At 36.7% G+C, this 23,080-nt stretch overlaps 1 protein-coding gene across 1 annotated transcript in view; it reads right to left on the bottom strand.

Moving 5' to 3' along the window:
• RELN (reelin) overlaps nucleotides 1–23,080 on the bottom strand; it is a 525,406-nt gene that overhangs the window by 147,092 nt on the left and 355,234 nt on the right. The window contains exons 18-20 of the mRNA XM_060020286.1: nucleotides 22,494–22,727; nucleotides 21,668–21,829; nucleotides 16,855–17,091 (exon numbers count right to left, since the gene is read on the bottom strand). Of these exons, the coding sequence (XP_059876269.1) occupies nucleotides 16,855–17,091; nucleotides 21,668–21,829; nucleotides 22,494–22,727 (633 nt within the window). The remainder of the gene's footprint in view (nucleotides 1–16,854; nucleotides 17,092–21,667; nucleotides 21,830–22,493; nucleotides 22,728–23,080) is intronic.

Genomic DNA, 23,080 nt, shown 5'->3' with positions numbered 1-23,080 from the left:
CTTGGCTGCTGTTTCTTCAGCTTTTACAGAAAGCAGCCTCTTGGTAAACAAAACTCAGCAAAAGATTGGACACTTAGTAGCAGTTTTGTCTCAAGGATCAGATAACTTTCTGTGTGGGAGATAGAATAGGCGGGAAACGTGTCACCTAGGTTAGACATTCAGGCTGTTGTACACAGTGGCTGTTACCACAGTTCTCTCTTTATAACCAGGTTGCATGCATGTACATGGGTGCTACGTGAGATTGGCGGGTGACTCGCCTTTGTTGGGAGTCCGGAGGTCCATCTGCACCCCAGTCACCCACCTTTGTCTCCTGTGAAACTAGCTCAATTCTCCCAAACCCTACATGCCAGCAGCTAATTCCAATAACTTAAAAAAAAAAATCTAGTTTTAACGTTTATAGAAATTTAAAAAGTTTACAGAAATTTGTTGGTGAGGTAATGCTTTCAAAGATTTCTGTCGAGTCTCAGCTGAATCTTCCTTTTGTCCACCTAACAGCAGTTTTAGGAAATGTTCAGCAGCTGGAAGTAAACTGCGGCAGAGAAAGGGAAATGTCTGCCACAGTCGTTTCCCTTAAAAGTCAGAGGGGGAGTCAGCATGAAGCACAGCCTGGGCTTCGGCCCCCAAAGAGAAGCAGAGAGAGATAGGGAGACCGAGGGCCAGAAAGGGGACAGACTATCAGAGAGCGGGGAGATCAAGGACCCAGGGGAAAATAGCTCCTCTCAACTCTCATAATGCCTGCCAGTCTCTTGCCAGGAACCTGTGGATGTGTGAGTAGTGAAGTTGTCAGGGACCCAACAAGACTTCCCTCCTCTTCTGGCGGGAAGAGAGGAATCAGAGAAGCTTTAGCTGTTTCCAGCCTCTGTTAATAACTTCACCTCATCTCAGATCTTTGGCTATCCAGAACCTCCTTCCTCCTGTTATTCTTCCATACTAACTCCAGAACCAATTTTGGTTGAAGTGAACTTACCCAGTCCATATTTACACTGCTTATAGTTAGGGCTTGCTTTTTCAACACAATCCTGTTGTCTCTGTCATCCCTTTCCTGTTTCTTCTTGCACCTCACTTCCTTTCAGGAAGGAACACACTGGCCCATGTAGTTAGGCCTGAGAGCCCTGAATGAAAATGTTGAGCTTGGAGGGAAGAGGTGAGGCGAGAGAGAAAGATACATGAGGAATCTTTGAAATTCTCTCTTTCTTTATCCTTCCAACTATGTGCAGCCGTATAGCGTGTACTAACTTAGTACTGAAGCAGGGCCATTTTAAGAGTTTCATAGGACTTTGACACTTTTAATTTTGGAAACTCCATCACACATCATGGCAAACATATTAAAATGCACCCATGTCTCACATTACATATGTATTTTTTGTTGCAAAAACCTTCAAGTGGATTTTATAATTTTGCCTTTAAATTTTATTTGGCTACTGGTAATGCATGGAATATACATTTGCCTATGATTTCTCAACATACGCAGGAATCTGACCAAAAAATTATTTCTAATAGCATCAAATTTCATGAATATTTAAATTTAGCAATTAATGGGGTTGGCATATGTTGTGTTTTGTAGATATTTAATTTAAATTTATTAATTTTAGTATTGCAATTTTCTCATCATATTTCTGAAACAATATTCATTTTCCAAGCCCCTGGACTTCTTCCAGTTATCTGGAAAACTTGGAGGCCTGGCACTGAGACTAACGAAAGAACTTCCTAGGAAGAGGCATAGGCAATGCAAAGGTGCTGGGAGAGGAAAGAGCTTGGCTCATTGGGGTAGAGTAGGAAGAATGATGTGGTTGGGCAGGATTGAGTGAAAGGCAGGGAGGCAGGAGAGGCTGACCAGGTCAGGCCACCCAAGGCCTACCACGAAGCTTTGTGAACCACTGTTCATAGAAAGTAACTACCTCAGCCTATTAAATTTCTTTTTCAACGAGCCAGACATACCTTGAATCTAGATCATGAAAGGCAGATTTCTGTTATTAATTTGTTTAGTGGTACGTTCTCCTACTTCTGAAATCTCACGTAGCCACTTAGTCTAAAGGGAGATTTTTAGGAAAATCTAACTTTGGAGAAATAAATGACTCAAAAGTCAACCGTTTGGACATGAATCTGGGAACATGGCCATTTTATTCATTCCTTTGGCAGGTCCTAAGCCTCTGTTCTCCGATATATATTTTCAAGTGGTCCATCAGCCTGTTCCTTGCAACATTGTAAGCATATGTGGATGACACTACTGGCCTCTGAGCTTAGCTCCTTCTACTGCTTCTCCTATTATCATTACCATCTATGCTCACACAGCAGTTACAATTATATTAAAAATATGATTACATCACTCCCTTGCTTCAAATTATTTACTGGATTCCCGTAACACTTAAAATAAAATCCAAAGTCTCTCTGTTGCACTATAAGGCCCTAACATAATCTATCAATAGTTCCTTGCTTGCCTCAGGACCTTTGCTCTTGCTGTTTCTGCCTGTAATCATTTCCTTGCACACTTTCACATCAGTGTTTCTTTCTCATATTCTGGTCTCTACACTCCCAGGAAGGTTTCCCTAAACATTTTACCTAAAATAGTCTGACTCTCCACTTATGTCATCTAACATTCCATTCCTTTATCCTCACAGCAATTACCACTATCTGGAATATTATTACAAATTTGTTTACTTGCTCAGTTTTGATTTTCTCCTCTAGAAAATAAGCTCCACAAACAAAGGGCTTTTCTATCTTCACCTTTAGTACCAAGTGCTATACCTTCAGGACAAACAGCACTTGTAGTGCAATCAATAAACAGTTGAATGTATAAATTAGCCTATCAACAAATGAAAAATTTCATGTAATGAAACCCTCAGGATGAAAAAGCCTAATAAATAGGATTTATTTTAGAAACTCATTTATAAATTTACTTGGGGGTATATTCAATTATATTACCAATTTTATAGAGGCACTGATTCCCCTGGGTACTGAAAATACTTTCTTCATAGCTGTTGAAAATAATAGTGACTTTTCAGTTTGTCACTCAATGTATTTACCTTATCTTTTTGCTAAGCTTCCTAATCACTTGCTGAGAAATGGTAGTTGAAGTGGCTCTTGGGAGCCAGTTCACCCCAGCTGACTTTCTTCAGTAGCACAATTTGAGTTGATTTATTATTCTAATAGTTTTTGTAAAAAATAATCCCAAGAAGACTCTAGGCTTACTAATAAACAATTTAAGCTGACAAAATTTCTATGTAAATTATGGGTTGATGTTCAATGAAAGAAAAATCCTAAAGATATTTACTTGGCTATCATTTTTATTCTATAAGCAAATTCATTTTATAAAGGGATAGTTATAAATTTGTTTCTCTTGTGACCTAAGGGATCAAGGCTGTCCAAAGTTTCAGCAGGGCACTAATCCAACCTCTCCTTTGTCAATGTTTACCAATGACACCTTCCTTGTATTAGTATCAGGCAACCTCCTTGACTATTTTCATGAGACCAGTCCAAAGGAATAAAGATCTGCATGTAGAAAAGACTCTTGACTCTTAACCCCTGCAAATACATATTCCTATTTTTAAAAATTAACCAAAAGGTAGCAGAAGAAAAGGTAGATCTCGTTAAAAAGTGTTTCGCCCACTGCTTGCTAAATGTGTATTAGATCTGCCTGTGGGCTTGTCAGTCCCCACAAATGCATGTCAGGTTTGTGCAAGCATGAGCTCTGAAGGGATTTTTCTAGGCCAGTTAGGAAATCTTTTTGTGTTATCCATTACTACACATTACTGTTGATTCTTGATGGTTCTTATAATCTAGAAGTACCTTAACAACCACTTTATAGCTCCTATTGTACAGCTTAAAACACATTCCACTCATTGTTCAGTTCTGCTATATTATTATATGACTATTATATAATGCTAAATTATTGGTTTTCTTCAATTGGTAATAGAGCCACAGTACTATTTCCTACCTTTTACTGCAAGTGAATTGTGTTTAATTTGTATTATGAGATAAACAGGCTTTTAGGATCCTTTTAGTCTGGGATTTTCCCCTAGGCAACTCTTGCTTCTCATAAAATATACAAATTCTTTTTTGTTGTGCATGTTTATAGATGCCCCATGAGATACGAACATACATTTTTTGAATCCAGTTTTATTGAGATATAATTGCCATATGCCATTGTATTAGGCATACAACACAACGATCTGATATATGTATACGCTGCAAAACGATCACTGCAATAAGTTTAGCTAACATCTATCACCTCACAGTTACAAAATTTTTTCTTGTGATGAGAACTTTTAAGATCTACTCTCTTAGCAACTTTCAAATATAAAATACAGTACTGTTAATTACAGTCATAATGCTGTACATTACATCTCCAGAACTTATTAATCTTGTAAGTGAAAAGTTTGTGCCTTTTGACTCACTTCACCCATTTTGCCCATCTTCCACCCCCCACCTCTGGCAACCACCAATCTCTCTCTGTATCTATGAGTTTGTATTTTTTCAAAGTCCATCCATATTGTCACAAATGGTAGAATTTCCTTCTTTTTTATGGATGAAAATACTCCATTGTATGTATCATACTGTCTTTATCATACATTCACACATCGATGGACGCTCTTGTTATCTCCGTGTCTTGGCTATTGTAAATAATGCTGCCACAAACATGGAGGGGGAGGAACAAATATATTTTCAAGATAGTGATTTCATTTCTTTCAGATACATACTCAGAAGCAGAATTGCTGGATTGTATTTTTAATTTTTTGAGGAACCTCCATAAAGTTTTCCATAATGGCTGCACCAATTTACATTCCCACCAACAGTGCACAAGGATCCCCTTTCACCACATCCTTGCCAATACTTGTTATTTCTTGTTTTTTTGATAATAGCCACTCTAACTTGTGTGAGGTGATATCTCATTGTGGTTTTGATTTGCATTTCCCTGATGATTAGTGATGGTGAGCATCTTTCCATGTACCTGTTGGTCATCTGTACATCTTCTTTGGTAAAATGTCTATTTAGATCCTTTGCCCATTTTTTTTTTTTTTTGTGGTACCCGGGCCTCTCAATGTTGTGGCCTCTCCCGTTGCGGAGCACAGGCTCCGGACGCGCAGGCTCAGTGGCCATGGCTCACGGGCCTAGCTGCTCCGCGGCACGTGGGATCTTCCCAGGCCGGGGCATGAACCCGTGTCCCCTGCATCGGCAGGTGGACTCTCAACCACTGCGCCACCAGGGAAGCCCCCATTTTTTAAAAAAAAATTATTTATTTATTTATTTTTGGCTGTGTTGGGTCTTCGTTCCTGTGCGAGGGCTTTCTCTAGTTGCGGCAGGCGGGGGCCACTCTTCATTGCGGTGCGCAGGTCTCTCACTATTGCAGCCTCTCTTGTTGTGGAGCACAGGCTCCAGATGCACAGGCTCAGTAGTTGTGGCTCACGGGCCTAGTTCCTCCGAGGCATGTGGGATCTTCCCAGACCAGGGCTCGAACCCGTGTGCCCTGCATTGGCAGGCAAATTCTCAACCACTGGACCACCAGGGAAGCCCTGCCCATTTTTAAAATTAGATTGTTTAGGGGTTTTTTTTGGTTAGTGAGTTGTTTGAGTTCTTTATATATTTTAGATATTAACACCTTATCAGATATAGGATTTGTAAGTATTTTCTTCCATACTGTAGGTTCCCTTTCCATTTTGTTGACAGTTTTCCTTGCTGTGCATAAGCTTTTCAGTTTAATATAGTTAATATAGTCCCACTTGTGATTTTTTGCTTTCACGGCCTTTGCTTTGGTGTCAAATGCAAAAGAATAATCGCCAAGACCGATGTAAAGGAGCTTACTGCCTATGTTTTCTTCTACGAGTTTTATGGCTTCAGGTCTTATGTTCAAGTCTTTGATCCATTTTGAGTAAATTTTTGTGTGTGGTTTTGTGTAGTCCAGTTGTTTTCTTTAGTGTTTCGCTGTTCAGTTTTCCAAACACCATTTATTGAAGGGAGTCCTTTCCCGATTGTATATTCTTGGCTCTTTTGTCAAAAATTAATTGATCATACATGGATTTGTTTATTTCTGGGCTCTCTTTTCTGTTCTCTATTGATCTACATGTCTGTTTTTATGCCAATACCATACTGTTTTGATTACTATAGCTTTGTAATATAGTTGGAAACCAGGGAGTATGATGCCTCCTGCTTTATTCTTCTTTCTCAAGATTGTGTTGCCTATTTGAGGGTCTTTTGTGGTTTTTATACAACTATTCGGATTGTTTCTTCTATTTTTGTGAAAAATGCCACTGGAATTTTGATAGGGATTGCACTGAATCTGTAGGTTACTTTGGGTAGTATGGACATTATAACAATATTACTCATTCCAATCCATGAGCACTGATTATATTTCCATTTTTCTGTGTCTTCTTCAATTTCTTTCATGAACGTCTTACTGTCTTCAGTGTACAGATTTTTCACTTCCTTGGTCAAATTTATTGCTAGGCATTTTATTCTTTCTGATGCAATTGTAAATGGAATTGCTTTCTTATTTTTTCTTTCTGGTAGTTCATTGTAAACATATAGAAATGCTATTGATTTTTTGTGTATTGATTTTGTATCCTGCAACTTTGCTGAACCTGTTTACTAGTTCTAGCAGTTTCTGTGGAGTCTTTAGTTTTTCTATCTATAATGATATAATATCACATCATCTGCAAATAAAGACTGTTTTACTTCTTCCTTTCTATTTTGGAGACTTTTGTCTTTCTTACCTAATTGCTCTGGCTAGGACTTTCAGGACTATGTTGAATAAAAGTGGTGAGAGTGGGCATCCTTGTCTTGTTCCTGATCTTAGAGCAAATGCATTCAGCCTTTCATCATTGAGTGGGCTTGTCATAGATGGCCTTAATTATGTTGAGGTATGTTCCCTTTATATGTACTATGTTGAGAGTTTTTATCATAAATAGATTTTGAAGTTTGTCAAATGCTTTTTCTGCATCTATTGAGATGATCATATAATTTTTATCTTTTATTTTTTTTTAATTTTATTTATTTTTCTACAGCAGGTTCTTTTTAGTTATATATTTTATACATATTAGTGTATATATGTCATTCCCCATTTCCCATTTCATCCAACCACCACCACTACCCCTGCCACTTTCCCCACTTGGTGTACATACATTTATTCTCTACATCTGTGTCTCTATTTCTGCCCTGCAAACCGGTTCATCTGTACCATTTTTCTAGGTTCCACATATATGCATTAATATACAACATTTGTTTTTCTCTTCCTGACTTACTTAACTCTGTATGACAGTCTCTAGATCCATCCACATCTCTACAAATGACCCAATTTTGTTCCTTTTTATGGCTGAGTAATATTCCATTGTATATATGCACCACATCTTCTTTATCCATTCGTCTGTCGATGGGCATTTAGGTTGCTTCCATAAGCTGGTTATTGTAAATAGTGCTGCAATGAACTTTGGGGTGCATGTGTCTCTTTGAATTATGGTTTTCTCTGGGTATATACCCAGTAGTGGGATTGCTGGATCATATGGTAATTCTATTTTTGTTTTTTAAGGAACCTCCATACTGTTCTCCATAGTGGCTGTATCAATTTACATTCCCACCAAGAGTGCAAGAGGGTTCCCTTTTCTCCACACCCTCTCCAGCATTTGTTGTTTGTAGATTTTCTGATGATGCCCATTCTAACTGGTGTGAGGTGATACCTCATTGTAGTTTTGATTTGCATTTCTTTAATAATTAGTGATGTTGAGCAGCTTTTCATGTGCTTCGTAGTCATCTGTATGTCTTCTTTGGAGAGATGTCTATTTAGGTCTTCTGTCCATTTTTGGATTGGGTTGTTTGTTTTTCTAATATTGAGCTGAATGAGCTGTTTATATATTTTGGAGATTAATCCTTTGTCTGTTGATTCATTTGCAAATATTTTCTCCCATTCTGAGGGTTGCCTTTTGGTCCTGTTTATAGACCAAAGCTTTGCAAAAGCTTTTAAGTTTCATTAGGTCCTATTTGTTTATTTTTGTTTTTATTTCCATTACTCTAGGAGGTGGATCAAAACAGATCTGCTGAGATTTATGTCAAAGAGTGTTCTTCCTACGTTTTCCTCTAAGAGTTTTATCGTGTCTGGTCCTACATTTAGGTCTCTAATCCATTTTGAGTTTATTTTTGTGTATGGTGTTACGGAGTGTTCTAATTTTGTTCTTTCATATGTAGCTGTCCAGTTTTCCCAGCACCACTTATTGAAGAGGCTGTCTTTTCTCCATTGTATACCCTTGCCTCCTTTGTCATAGATTAGTTGACCATAGGTGCGTGGGTTTATCTCTGGGCTTTCTATCTTGTTCCATTGATCTATATTTCTGTTTTTGTGCCAGTACCATATTGTCTTGATTACTGTAGCTTTGTAGTATAGTCTGAAGCCAGGGAGTCTTATTCCTCCAGCTCCGTGTTTTTCCCTCAAGACTGCTTTGGCTATTCAGGGTCTTTTGTGTCTCCACACAAATTTTAAGATTTTATGTTCTAGTTCTGTAAAAAAATGCCACTGGTAATTTGATAGGGATTGCATTGAATCTGTAGATTGGTTTGGGTAGTATAGTCATTTTCACAATATTGATTCTTCCAGTCCAAGAACATGGTATATCTCTCCCTCTGTTTGTGTCATCTTTGATTTCTTTCATCAGTGTCTTATACTTTTCTGAGTAGAGGTCTTTTGTCTCCCTTGGTAGGTTTATTCCTACGTATTTTATTCTTTTTGTTGCAATGGTAAATGGGAGTGTTTCTTTCATTTCTCTTTCAGATTTTTCATCATTAGTGTATAGGAATGCAAGAGATTTCTGTGCATTAATTTTGTATCCTGAAACTTTATCAAATTCATTGATTAGCTCTAGTAGTTTTCTGGTGGCATCTTTATGATTCTCTATGTATACTATCATATCATCTGCAAACAGTGATAGTTTTACTTCTTCTTTTCCAATTTGTATTCCTTTAATTTCTTTTTCTTCCTTGATTGCCGTGGTTAGGACTTCCAAAACTATGTTGAATAAGAGTGGCGAGAGTGGACATCCTTCTCTTGTTCCTGATCTTAGAGGAAATGCTTTCAGTTTTTCACCATTGAGAATGGTATTTGCTGTGAACCCATGTCATATATGGCCTTTATTATGTTGAGGTAGGTTCCCTCTATGCTCACTTTCTGGAGAGTTTTTATCATAAATTGGTGTTGAATTTTGTCAAAAGATTTTTCTGCATCTATTGAGATGATCATATGGTTTTTATTCTTCAATTTGTTAATATGGTGTGTCACATTAATTGATTTGCATATATTGAAGAATCCTTTCATCCTTGCAAATAATTCCACTTGATTATGGTGTATGAACCTTTTAATGTGTTGTTGGTTCTGTTTGTTAGTATTTTGTTGAGGATTTTTGCATCTGTATCCATCAGAGATATTGGTATGTATTTTTCTTTTTTCTAGTATCTTTGTCTGGTTTTGGTATCAGGGTGATGATGGCCTCATAGAATGAGTTTGGGAGTGTTCCTTCCTCTGCAATATTTTGGAAGAGTTTGAGAAGGATGGGTGTTAGCTCTTCTCTAAATGTTTGACAGAATTCACCTGTGAAGCTATCTGGTCCTGGACTTTTGTTTGTTGGAAGATTTTTAATCACAGTTTCAATTTCATTACTTGTGATTCGTCTGTTCATATATTCTAGTTCTTCCTGGTTCAGTCTTGGAAGGGTATACCTTTCTAAGAATTTGTCCATTTCTTCCAGGTTGCCTATTTTATTGGCATAGAGCTGCTTGTAGTAGTCTCCTAGGATGCTTCACATTTCTGCGGTGTCCATTGTAACTTCTTTTTCAATTCTAATTTTATTGACTCCTCTCCATCTTTTTCTTGATGAGTCTGACTAAAGGTTTATCAATTTTATTTATCTTCTCAAAGAACCAGCTACTAGTTTTATTGATCTTTCCTATTGTTTTCTTCATTTCTATTTCATTTATTTCTGCTCTGACGTTCATGATTTCTTTCCTTCTACTAACTTTGGTTTTGTCTGTTCTTCTTTCTCTAGTTCCTTTAGGTGTAAGGTTAGATTGTTTATTTGAGATGTTTCTTGTTTCTTGAGGGAGGCTTGTATTGCCATAAACTTCCCTCTTAGAACTGCTTTTGCTGCATCCTGTAGGTTTTGGATCGTCGTGTTTTCGTTGTCATTTCTCTCCAGGTATTTTCTGATTTCCTCTTTGATTTCTTCAGTGATCCCTTGGTTATTTAGTAACATACTGTTTAGCCTCCATGTGTTTGTGTTTTTTTAAAGTTTTTTTCCCTGTAATTGATTTCTAATCTCATAGCATTGTGGCTGGAAAAGATGCTTGATATGATTTCAATTTTCTTAAATTTACTGAGGCTTGATTTGTGACCCAAGAGGTGATCTATCTGGGAGAATGTTCCATGTGCATTTGAGAAGAAAGTGTAATCTGCTGTTTTTGGATGGAATGTCCTATAAATATCAATTAAATCTATCTGGACTATTGTGTCACTTAAAGCTTGTGTTTCCTTACTAATTTTCTGTTTGGATGATCTGTCTGCTGGGTTAAGTGAGGTGTTAAAGTTCCCCACTATTATTGTGTTACTGTTGATTTCCTCTTTTATAATTGTGAGCAGTTGCTTTATGTACTGAGCTGCTCCTATGTTGGTGCATATACATTTATAACAGTTATATCTGCTTCTTGGATTGATCCTTTGATCATTATGCAGTTTCCTTCCTTGTCTCTTGTAACATTCTTTATTTTAAAGTCTATTTTATCTGATATGAGTATTGCTACTCCAGCTTTCTTTTGATTTCCATTTGCATGGAATATCTTTTTCCATCCACTTTCAGTCTGTATGTGCCCCTAGGTCTGAAGTGGGTCTCTTGTAGACAGCATATATATGGTTCTTGTTTTTGTATCCATTCAGCAAGCCTGTGTCTTTTGGTTGGAGCATTTAATCCATTCACGTTTAAGGTAATTATCGATATGTATGTTCCTATTACCATCTTCTTAATTGTTATGGGTTTGTTTTTGTAGGTCCTTTTCTTCTCTTGTGTTTCCCACTTAGAGAAGTTCCTATAGCATTTGTTGTAGAGCTGGTTTAGTGGTGTTGAATTCTCTTAGCTTTTGCTTGTCTGTAAAGCTTTTGATTTCTCCATTGAATCTGAATGAGATTCTTGCCGGGTAGAGAAATCTTGGTTGTAGGTTCTTCCCTTTCATCACTTTAAATATGTCATGCCCTCCCTTCTGGCTTGTAGAGTTTCTGCTGAGAAATCAGCTGTTAACCCTATGGGAGTTCCCTTGTATTTTATTTACCATTTTTCCCTTTCTGGTTTCAAAATTTTTTCTTTCTTTTGTTTTTGCCAAATTGATTACTATGTGTCTTGGTGTGTTTCTCCTTGGATTTATCCTGTATGGGAGTCTCTGTGTTTCCTGGACTTGGGTAGCTATTTCCTTTCCCATGTCAGGCAAGTTTTTGACAATAATCTCTTCAAATATTTTCTCTGGTCCTTTCTCTCTCTCTTCTCCTTCTGGGACCCCTATAATGCGAATGTTGTTTTGTTTAAGAGGTCTCTTAGGCTGTCTTCATTTCTTTTTATTCTTTTTTCTTTATTCTGTTGCCCAGCAATGAATTCCACCATTCTGTCTTCCACTTATCCGTTCTTCTGCCTCAGTTATTCTGCTACTGATTCCTTCTAGTGTAGTTTTCATTTCAGTTATTGTATTGTTCATCTCTGTTTGTTTGTTCTTTAATTCTTCTAGGTCTTTGTTAAACATTTCTTGCATCTTCTCGATCTTTGCCTTCATTCTTTTTCCAAGGTCCTGGATCATCTTCACTACCATTATTCTGAATTCTTTTTCTGGAAGGTTGCCTATCTCCACTTCATTTAGTTGTTATTCTGGGGTTTTATTTTGTTCCTTCATCTGGTACATAGCCCTCTGCCTTTTCATCTTGTCTATCTTTCTGTGAATGTGGGCTTTGTTCCACAGGCTGCAGGATTGTAGTTCTTCTTGCTTCTGCTGTGTGCTCTCTGGTGGATGAGGCTACCTAAGAGGCTTGTGCAAGTTTCCTGATGGGAGGGAATGGTGGTGGGTAGAGCTGGCTGTTGCTCTGCTGGGCAGAGCTCAGTAAAACTTTAATCCGCTTGTCTGCTGATGGGTGGGGCTGGGTTGCTTCCCTGTTGGTTGCTTGACCTGAGGCAACCCAACACTGGAGCCTACCTGGGCTATTTGGTGGGGCTAATGGCGGACTCTGGAAGGGCTCATGCCAAGGAGTACTTCCCAGAACTTCTGCTGCCAGTGTCCTTGATCTCACAGTGAGACACAGCCACCCCCTGCCTTGGCAGGAGACTCTCCAACACTAGCAGGTAGGTCTGGTTCAGTCTCCCCTGGGGTCACTGCTCCTCCCCCTGCATCCTGATGCGCACACTACTTTGTACGTGCCCTCCAAGAGTGGAGTCTCTGTTTCCCCCAGTCTTGTCAAAGTCCTGCAATGAAATCCCACTAGCCTTCAAAGTCTGATTCTCTAGGAATTCTTCCTCCTGTTGCCAGACCCCCAGGTTGGGAAGCCTGACATGGGGCTCAGAACCTTCACTCCAGTGGGTGGTCTTCTGTGGTATAAGTGTTCTTCAGTTTGTGAGTCACCCACCTAGCAGCTATGGGATTTGATATTATTGTGATTGCGCCCCCTCCTACCATCTCATTGTGGCTTCTCCTTTGTCTTTGGATGTGGGGTATCTTTTTTGGTGAGTTCCAGTGTCTTCCTGTCGATGACTGTTCAGTTAGTTGTGATTCCGGTGCTCTCGTATGAGGGAGTGAGCACACGTCCTTGTACTCAGCCATCTTGAACCAATCTCTATCTTTCATTTTATTAATGTGGTGTATCACTTGACTGATTTTCACATGTGGAATTACCCTTGTGTCTCAGGAATAAATCCCACTTTATCATGGTATATATTCTTTTAATGTGTTGTTGAATTAGATTTGCTAGTATTTTGCTGAGGATTTTTGTATCTATGTTCATCAGGAATCTTGGTCTGTAATTTTCTTTTCTCATGACACCCTTGCTTAGTTTTGGTGTCAGAGTAATGCTGGCCTTGTAAAATGGGTTTCGAAGTATTCCTCTCTCTTCTATACTTTTTGGAGGGCTTTGAGAAGAACTGGTATTAATTCTTAGAATGTCTAGTAAAATTCACCAGTGAAGCCCTCTCTTTATCTTTTGTGTATCTACTCTGAGTTTTTACTTTGTGGATACCATGAGGTTTATATAAAACGTCTTACATTTGTAACAGTCTATTTTAAACTGATAACAACTTAAGTCAAATGCACACTAAAGCTCTACATTTTTACCCCCCTCCACCATGTTTCATGTTTTAGGTGTCATAATTTACATCTTTTTTATCTTGTCTATCTGTTAACAAATTATTATAGTTACAGCTATTTTTTGTTTTTACTATTTTTGTCTTTTAACCTTCATACTAGATTTATAAGTGATTTACTCACTACCATTACAACATGAGAGTATTTTGAATTTAACTATATATTTACCCTTAGCTGTGAGATTTACACTTTTATACCTGTTCCTGTTATTAACTAGAGCCCTTCTGTTTCAGCTTGAAGACTGTCCTTTATCACATTTCTTGTAAAGCCCATCTAGTGGTGAACTCCTTTAGCCTTTGCCTGTCTGGAAAACTCCTTATCTCTTCTACTAAAACGAACTGCCAATTCTAATATGCTATGATGACCATACCCTCATAGTTTTACACATTTTGAAACCAAAACTCTAGATAATATGATAGCAATGTCCTTTCCACCTGTATACTTAGCTAGTCTACTAGATAAGACAGAGGAATGTAAAGGTCCCTTGGTATTATCACTAATAGTATTAGTCAAATAATCTTTAATAAATCTCAATTAAAATAACTCCCTTAGTGATCTTAAAATATATGGAAGAGGCTTTAAAGACTATTTTTAGAACACAAAGCAGACAGAGGTTCTGATTTCAGACACTATGTATGGAAGAAAGGAAAGTACTACAAATAATTAAAGGCAATTCATTTCCCCATGGAAAAATGTGCTCTAAGATGACATATTGTAAAGTGATTTATAGCATATTGACTGTAGTTCTTCTAATGAAAAAACAATTGTCCAAGTTTTCCCTGGAGAACACTCTCAGTAACAACAATCCATGCTCATGAAAAGCCATGAGTTAGAAAATGAGAACCAAATGAACTCTCAGCTGGCAAAAGCCAACAATAATTAATTTAACACCAGTCATTTATACAGAACGTGTATACATTTCAAAATTTCCCTTGAGAAAAACAGGTCATTGAACGGCAGAGGCCACATATTTGAATATGTTCGAAGAATTTTAACTTAATAACATGCTCCAAAGGTTTTACATTTAAAAAAACCTTGTTTTTAGGACTAGGTAGTTTCGATAAATAGTTGGTCAATATCATCATTTGAATTTCAGTATCGTAATAAGTGTTTCTGAAAAACATCGCTAAAGTGAGTTCACACTGAACTTGGAACTTGGACTATATATTCTTCAACAGCAGCAGAGAGAAAACGGTGTCATTAAATGGGGCTTTATTCTGATTCATTGGCTAAGAAAATGGGAATAGTTTGAAATCTTCCATGTTGTTTCATTTTAATGAGCAGAGAGCATTTTTCATGTCCTTATTAAAGCGGTTAATGTGTTTCTCTAGTCTCATTATCACCACCAGAGTATAGTCTCTGTTGTTTCATAGCCAAGACAACTCCTTTTCGTTTCAGAGAAGTCAAATTTGATTGCTCACATGTGGTTGTTAATAAAACTCCTGTGGCGCTGCTCAAGGTGCCCATGGGGATTGTACAATTATTTATATTTTCTTATGGTTTTCTATAATTATTGTGATTGTACTTTCACAGAGTAAATGTATCTCCACCAATTAAAGCAGTGGTGGGTTAAGAATATTCATCAGACTTGTGTGAAAGGATATTGTTCTTAGCGTTTTGCAAAGCACAGAAATTAAACTGCTGTTATCATGTATTCAACCCAAGTGTTAAAATTAAAATGCTCAGCAACTTTGGAGTTTATCTGAGCAGATGTTAACTATTTACGAAAAAATAAACATTATACAGGACTTGCATTCATGATATGATTCTTTGTTGTATTCAAAGTGCTGGAAAGAAAAACTGCTACACAAACTTGGGGGATAGTTTATGGTATATGACCAATTTGGATTATTGTTAATGTAGGTCAATTTAAAATTGCAGAACCATAAAATTCCAAGAAATCTCATTTTGCTTTACATCTTTGTATCTTACTTGCTTCACCCCTTTATTTTCTTTGAAGACTCCAGGACTAAGAAACAGCATGCATAAAAATAAGCATCTGAGGCTATCAACTAGAAAACACACAATATAACCTTTCATATTTTGTCATAGAGAAATTTCATTCTATCTAGTTTGACAGTGCTTGCAGCAAAAGTGATCAGCTGTACTTCCATGCCATTAGCTGTCATTTTGATGCTAGAATTTTAGCCTGCTGTGTGTGAGATGTGACTGTCCATGCACAATTCCCATCAAAGGTAATTTTATGTGCAATGGTGTGTAAAATTTACCTCTAATTATGATAAGGTCACTGATGGGTCATTTATGATATGTTCTCGGGAGACAATTGCAGTGAATAGCTTTTGGCAAGATTCATCTGGAGAAATTAAATTGGTCTGACCATGACTCAATAGAAAGTAAAAGACTCTTAGAAAATTATTCCTCAATCATGTTTAAAGTTCTAAAGGAACCCAAAGAGGGGCAGTTTGCACAGTGGTGAAGGTTGTGAGTTTTGAAATTATACAGACCTGAGACTTAACCTAGGATCTCTATGCCTAGAAAGTCCTATCTGATCTGGCTTCTGCATATCTCTTGGCTTCTATTTCTGACATTCACTCCCTCATTACCTGGGCTCCAGCACCATTGGCCTTCTTCCTGGTTTTTGAACATGTCATGGTCACTAATGCTTTGGGAGTCTTTGCACCACAGAGTTTCCTGTAGTTGTACGTACGTTCTTCCTTCAGATCTTCATGTGCCTGGAACTTCCTGCTCTTTTACTTTCCAATTAGTGGAATGTGTTGTATCCACTCTCTGAACTACCCAAACACAGCCTCCTCGTCTCTATCTAAAGTTGCCACCTCCTAACTAGGTAATCACTATTGTGTCATCCTACTGATGTTCTTGAAGTACTAATCATAGTCTTAAGTTATTTATTTACTGCTTAATGTATAATTAAGTTTGCATATGACGATAGGGAGAAAAAAAATCTAAGAATGAAAGGTATCTTGACTAGGAAATCCCACACGCTTGAAACCCCACTGACATTAACTATACAAGTCACTGGTCCAATATTGCTTGATAAAATGGACTAAAAAGAATATCTTTGGGTTGGAGAAACTTCTTGGACTTTATGTAAGACAGCACGAAAATAAAACATGTGATGAGAAATTTTTTTAAAGTAGTCATTAGAGTGATTTCACTTTTCACTATGATCATGATGGACCTCCATGAAGGGAGAATACGTTAGTCACTTTAGTTATTAACACTTCTTGAAGAGGGTTTTTATATGTAATGGTGGGAAAATGAAAATTTGAGATGAATAAATATAGTGAAATTTTATATTTATTTAAATCTATCAGTGTTTTGTTTTTAGTCTTCTTTCCCAAGATAACTTTCCCAAGATAACTTATAGACATAACAGCGACTTTTCAAATGGTTCATGTTCAGCTAATATTTGTCAACAAACGACTAAGTACTGGATGGACTGGAAGATCATCTTTGGGTTTCAATCCTTAATGCAAATTGTAACAATAACCACAAGAACAAAGATGAAATTCTTACCAAAGGGTCCAGTCGTGGCCACAGTATGGCTGAACATTTCCAAGGTAGAATCCCAGAGATTGAGTGACCTCCACAAGATTGGTAAAGTCAAGACTAATGCTATTGAAAAGTACAGATGTCATGATAATCTCATCAATAGCCCATACATCCTCTCCCTGGGAAGAATGATATGGTTGCCACCATCTGAACTGAATTCCAAACTGTCTTGCATCATCTGGTAATTCTACAGAGATTATTCTGAAGAAGAAAATAGAAGTAAAAATTCAGATTACTTTGATTATCTTAAAATACAAACATTTATAGCAGGATCTTTTTTTCCTACAGTATAATATTTGAAAAAATAATTCTCCCACTATGACAAACATTCTTGAGATTTCCAATTTCCTGTCTGACTCCAACAAAGTCTTCTCAACACATCTAAAACTGTGACTTTGCTTGCACTCAGCTGCTCTCAGAAAAGCTAACTCAATAAAACATAGTTGTCAATGTGGCAGGATTTGCCTAAGTCTGGTAAAGGATCTTGGGCAGCTTGTTACACACATTATACTTTTGGGCTGGTTGGAACCATGGCACTTCCTCATTCCCAGGAGTTCAGCATAGTGTGCGAGGTCACTTGCTGTGTCATGGTGGCTATGACAGTAAACCTGTATCTGACAAATGGGGAAGAAAATTAAGAATAATATCTAATTTCCAGAAGCAATCATTGTACACAGCAGCAAGAACTATGTATTAATTGCCACTGCAATGACATCTGCTTGAAAGCTCCATAAATCATAGTACCATGCTGCTCAAATCCGTACACAAGGTGCGATGTGAAACAAATGGCAAATGGAACATTTATCTCCATCAGTGTACAATTATACACCAGGAGAGGTGTTTGCAGTAAACGTACACTGAAGCGACTGAATCTTCTTCCTAGTGAGCAAAGAAAAACTCCCTAAGACAGGTGACTAGCTGGATAACTTAGAAATAAATTATTTAAAAACTTCAATGTCTAAGGCTGGATTTACTGAGAAATTAGATTGATTTTCATATTTGTATTATGTTCATCTTTAATTATTACACAAAGAAACATTAAATCACATCTTGAAAATGTAATTTTTTGCATACTGAAAGTTATTAAAAGTAATATCTATTTTTACTTTAAATAATCTGCATATGAAAATATGGGGTGGAATAACACGATTATCACCATTGATTATTTAAACAGTAAAAAATTGGTAGGACTTTTTGTAATGTGAGAAAACATACTTTTTAAATGATGAGAAATCAATGTTCAAATACAGAAATATAAATTAAAAAACATTTCTTAAACTAAAAAGACATAGCTATAACAGGTTTATGATTTTTTTAAGTACTTTCCACAATCTGCTGAATTTTTTTAACCAATGTGAGTTTATTAAAAGAAAAGTACTTATTAAATACTTAATTATTTCAGTAATTTTCACTTTAATTTTCTAAATATTTATTTATTTATTAAATAATTAAAGAATATTTATGTTTACATATCAAATATAGAATAAAATAAACTATATTCAAACTGGCTCAACAATGAAAACATCATGCATTAATTTAATAATTTAATTTGATTATCATTGTTATTAGAAAATTATAATTTTCTTTTAATATTAATAATTTTAAAAGCAGTTACTGTTCTCGCTGATGAAAATAAATATAATATTAAAAATTAACAACTGAGAAGTAGAATTTTTCGGGCAACTTTAAAGGAAAATAAAGTGCATATGTGTGTGAGAACAGTAACTGAAGTGCCCAATATTTTCCCCAGCAGAGATGTGAAGACTGTGAGTCTGTAGTCAGACTCTTGGGTTAAAGTATGCACTTTGTCACCTCATGATTGATAACTCTGCAGCTTCAGTGAAGGTATTTAACTTGTATGTGCCTTAGCATCTTCATCTGTGAAACTGGGATAATAATATCCTTATGGCAAAGTCAGAGACTTTTTTCTATTTTTCACTAGTGTATCTTAGCACCTAGAATAGTGTCTGGCGTATAAAAAGAGTAACTTCTTGCTGCGTAGATGAAGTACACATTATCAGGATACTCTGACAGAGATTCAAACACAGAGGCACAAGGAGGTTAAAGATTTTCTTTTAGGTTAAGCAGCTTTTAACTGACAATGCCAGGCTATGGACCTAGGGAACATGGCTCTAGAGTCTGCAACCTTTACCTCTACGTTATATCTTGGAGTGGGGTGGGAGTCTCTGCTTTACCACTCTATGCATATTACAGTGGCTGGTTAGAATGGCTATGGAGCCATTTGATCAGAATATTCCTAGATGAGAACCTGGGGACTTAGGTCAACTTTCTGTCTCAAACTTCTTTTTTTGGATAGGTACTAAGCTCATGGATTTCCTGTAATCAAATATAATAATCAAGACAAAAATAAAATATAATTAGACTTCACAATAATTTTAGAATAAGAAACCAAGCCCTATAATTAAGAAAAATCTAGAATAATTTGTCTCACCAAAAATATATAGTTTTATATTAATAAGAATGCCAATTAGTTCACAAGGCAGTCTAGTCAGTTAGAATTAAAAGATTAACTTAGATATATTTACAGACTTTAACTTTTATTAATATCAAGCAGATAGAGTTCTTTCACTTACTGAGTGAATTATACGTAAGGAAATTATTAGAAATCAGCTAGGAATAACGGTAGTTAGTCAACTATCACATCTAATTTATGGATCACACTTCATTTTCGAACAACCATGGCAGAAAGGAACAATATGGAATTCACAGCAATTACAGACAGCAATTTATACTGAAGAAAACACAGCAAATGGCTAAAGGCATCAATAATTATCTGTCTCATGGAGAGTTTACATGGTTTGTACTATTTCTCATATAAAACATAATTTAGTGCCTAGAATATATCAAATTCTACTTCTGCCATGTCACCTTTTATTAATATTTATAAGAGAGAGGGGGAGGAGGGAAGAGTCTCTTGGACAGAGGCAATATATATAAAATGAAAGTGTTCTTGGTTCCACTACCACGTTCTCCTTTTAAAAAAATCTCCCCTCTGATCTTAATCTTTCAAGCTGTGCACATACCTAATGCTGAAAAGCCACCTTGGTTCTGCTTAGAAGAAAAATGTTGCTGTCAAATGGCAGACAAGATTAAATGTACCTGTGCAATAGTACATTAAATGTATAATTTCTTTTCATATCAACCAAGATTAATTAAATTTCATGCTACAAATTGATTACTGAATTTTGAAGCTGTCCATCCTTGTTAGAAAAAATTGTGTTTTGGGCCAATTTAACTTAGGACAATGATATTTTCTTCATGCTTTCATCATTTTTATTATCATCTTGATTTTTGCTTAATTTTCTTTTAATGCTTATTATGGAGAACCTATGAAATGTTTCTTTGGGATTCATATGTCTCTACTGAGTGAGAAAGTTGAGTTTAGTCTTACATTTACCCTTATAGGGAAAAGACTCAACACATCTGGTGCATTCCCTTAAATTTTACAACATATAGTATTTACCACTTATAATAGTTGTTAACTATTATCTCTGTTACATGCTACTTCATCTTCTAATGAAAATAGAAGTTCTCATCTATTTGCAAATACTTAAATGAAGGGATAGCTCTAGGCAGAATTTTAAAGTATATAAACTCTATCATCATTGCCCCTGTCCTTCTGCCATGGTGCCAACGCACACTTCAGTGCCCAAAGTCCTCACTCTTTTTTTTTTTCTTTTGCGGTACGCGGGCCTCTCACTGTTGTGGCCTCTCCCATTGCGGAGCACAGGCTCCGGATGCGCAGGCTCAGCGGCCATGGCTCACAGGCCTAGCCGCTCCGTGGCACGTGGGATCTTCCCGGACCGGGGCACGAAGCCGTGTCCCCTGCATCGGCAGGCGGACTCTCAACCACTGCGCCACCAGGGAAGCCCTCCTCACTCTCTCACATCTTTCCATGATCAACATGTATGTACTTCCAGGAAGGTAAACTGTATTAGCTCTTTATATCGGAAAGTGAATGTAAGTCACAGTGATACCTCCTCTAGTGCTATTTTAACTTTCCCATCCTCCTCTTCTCCTGCTATTTTAAAGGAATTTCAGTGAGCAAGTCAATAAGTGTTCTAGAAAAGGAGAGGACTCTCTGGACTCTTCTGAAATTGTATCACAAATGCTGATTACCACTCTCCCAAACTGAAGGATGGCCCTACTTCAAGTAAAACTTAAATCTCACAATTGTGACTATATATTATGAAATATATAAGCCAAAGAAAAATAGAAGTGGCCTGAAGAAAGGGCTTTAAATACAGCCTCCACTCCACCTTTGCCAGGGACTCTATACATGCTAGAAAAACTTCTTTATACTCATTACTTAATTATATTACATGCAAATTGGTCATCAGATTTTATGTGTTATTATCTCATATTATTTATTATAATATATTATCATACATTGCTAAAAATATTTATCAACAGCATTTATAATTTAGTACCATATTAAAATCGTACCTAATAGTTTGCACTATAGTTGAATAAGGAAAGTAGTGTTAGTTATTTTTCTCTTTCCTAGGTATCAAAATATTTCCCTTAGATGCACATTTCAGAATATGAGAATAAATTTCTTCAAATTACCAGAAGTCAGTAGGGCAAATGAATTACAAGAATGCAGCTTTCTAGCTTTTCATTGCAAGAGGCATCAATCTTTGTCCTCACCATCTCTCAATGCAAAAGCATCTGGACTCTTACACCACTTGAATGATGATTTCCCCAGGAAGGAGATATCACCCTTACCATTTTTTCCAAGTGTTTTCCAACATACCTGGGCTCATGATAGTTGAGATATGAATAATGCTCCAAGAGTTTCCAAGTTATCCCATTATCATAAGAATAATGCAATAAAACACCTTCACCAGGCTGGTCAGGGGCTTTGCATGTGCTCAGAACAGACTTGCTCCCCAGCCTCAACGTGAACTGGAGAAACCTAGACACGAATTGTCTAGAATTAGTGTGCATAAACATTTGAAATCATAACATTCATTTTGGCTTTTAAAGAATTTTGAACAAATTTAAATAAACTCCTCAAAAGCTGTAGGTTTCCACTCATCCCTCTTCTATAAAATGTAAGTAATTTCACTGTGAGATGTATGAATATATGTAGAAGATGAGGTCACTGCATGTGTTTTGTAGACAGATATATCTATACAAATATAACGGTATGTTTATACATATTTGTATACTACATACTTGTGTACATACAGTTAAAATGCCAATCATTCCTTTGCTGCATTATTTATTAAGCACTGGGGGAAGGAGAGATGTAGAGTAAATCTAATCAGCCTCTGCAAGCTGTCAAATAAATAAAACTACATAAATAATTAACTAGCCCTTGGCTTAAGAACAGTTTTGATGCTAACAGTTCATATTTTAAAAAATCTAGTCAGTCATTAGTATCTTAACGTCATCAGTGAGCCTTTTAATTTATTAAAAACCAGGGCAAATTAACTCTATATAAACTATAAGCTTCCTCTCAACCTGGTTGAAAATCAGAAGATATATATTAGTAAAAAAGAAAAAATTGAAAATTAATAGATCTGAATTCAACTGTTATCTCGTTTCTGTATGTATTCCACCCTGCTTTAACTCACCTGGATTGTGAGCTGTCAAGGAAAGATGTAATTAGCTGACGCCTCCCATCTTTGTTGAAAACCAGGGCCTTACCACTGGCCAAGACACCACAGCCAAAGCTGACTTCAGCACCACGGATAGAGTAAAAGTTATGGTAAGAGGAGAGCCTGGAACTGCCGAAGCTTTCAGAAATAAACATTGGGAATGTCTGGGATGCCATCTCACAAGCTGGGCCAGAAAATCCAGGGTCACACCTGAAAAAGAAACCATGATATTAAATCTTAAACTGTTGGCCCTTTCAGGGATTCCTTTATCCACTTTGGGGATGAGGAAGTCCAGAGGCCAGGACTGGATTGAATGGTAATCAAAGCTCATTCGTCTTTGGAGAATACTGAATGTGAAGACTTGATATGGGAGAAGTAATTGTAAATATCCCAAAAGAATACAGCCTTTGCACAGTCCTGCTGTAAAAAAAAGCTTATGATTAAAACAATAATTCAGCACTCACCTTCAACCAATGCCAGTAATTTATCTGCAAATGCATCTATGCTTGTGCACATTTCCAGTTTAAAATCTTTGTAAAAGGTATATTATATGTATATAATTT

This window comes from Delphinus delphis, chromosome 9 (genome assembly GCF_949987515.2).
Source record: "Delphinus delphis chromosome 9, mDelDel1.2, whole genome shotgun sequence".
In the NCBI taxonomy this organism is placed as follows: domain Eukaryota; kingdom Metazoa; phylum Chordata; class Mammalia; order Artiodactyla; family Delphinidae; genus Delphinus; species Delphinus delphis.
Note: the sequence above shows the minus strand (reverse complement) of the source record. Positions and strands in the feature narration are given on the sequence as shown.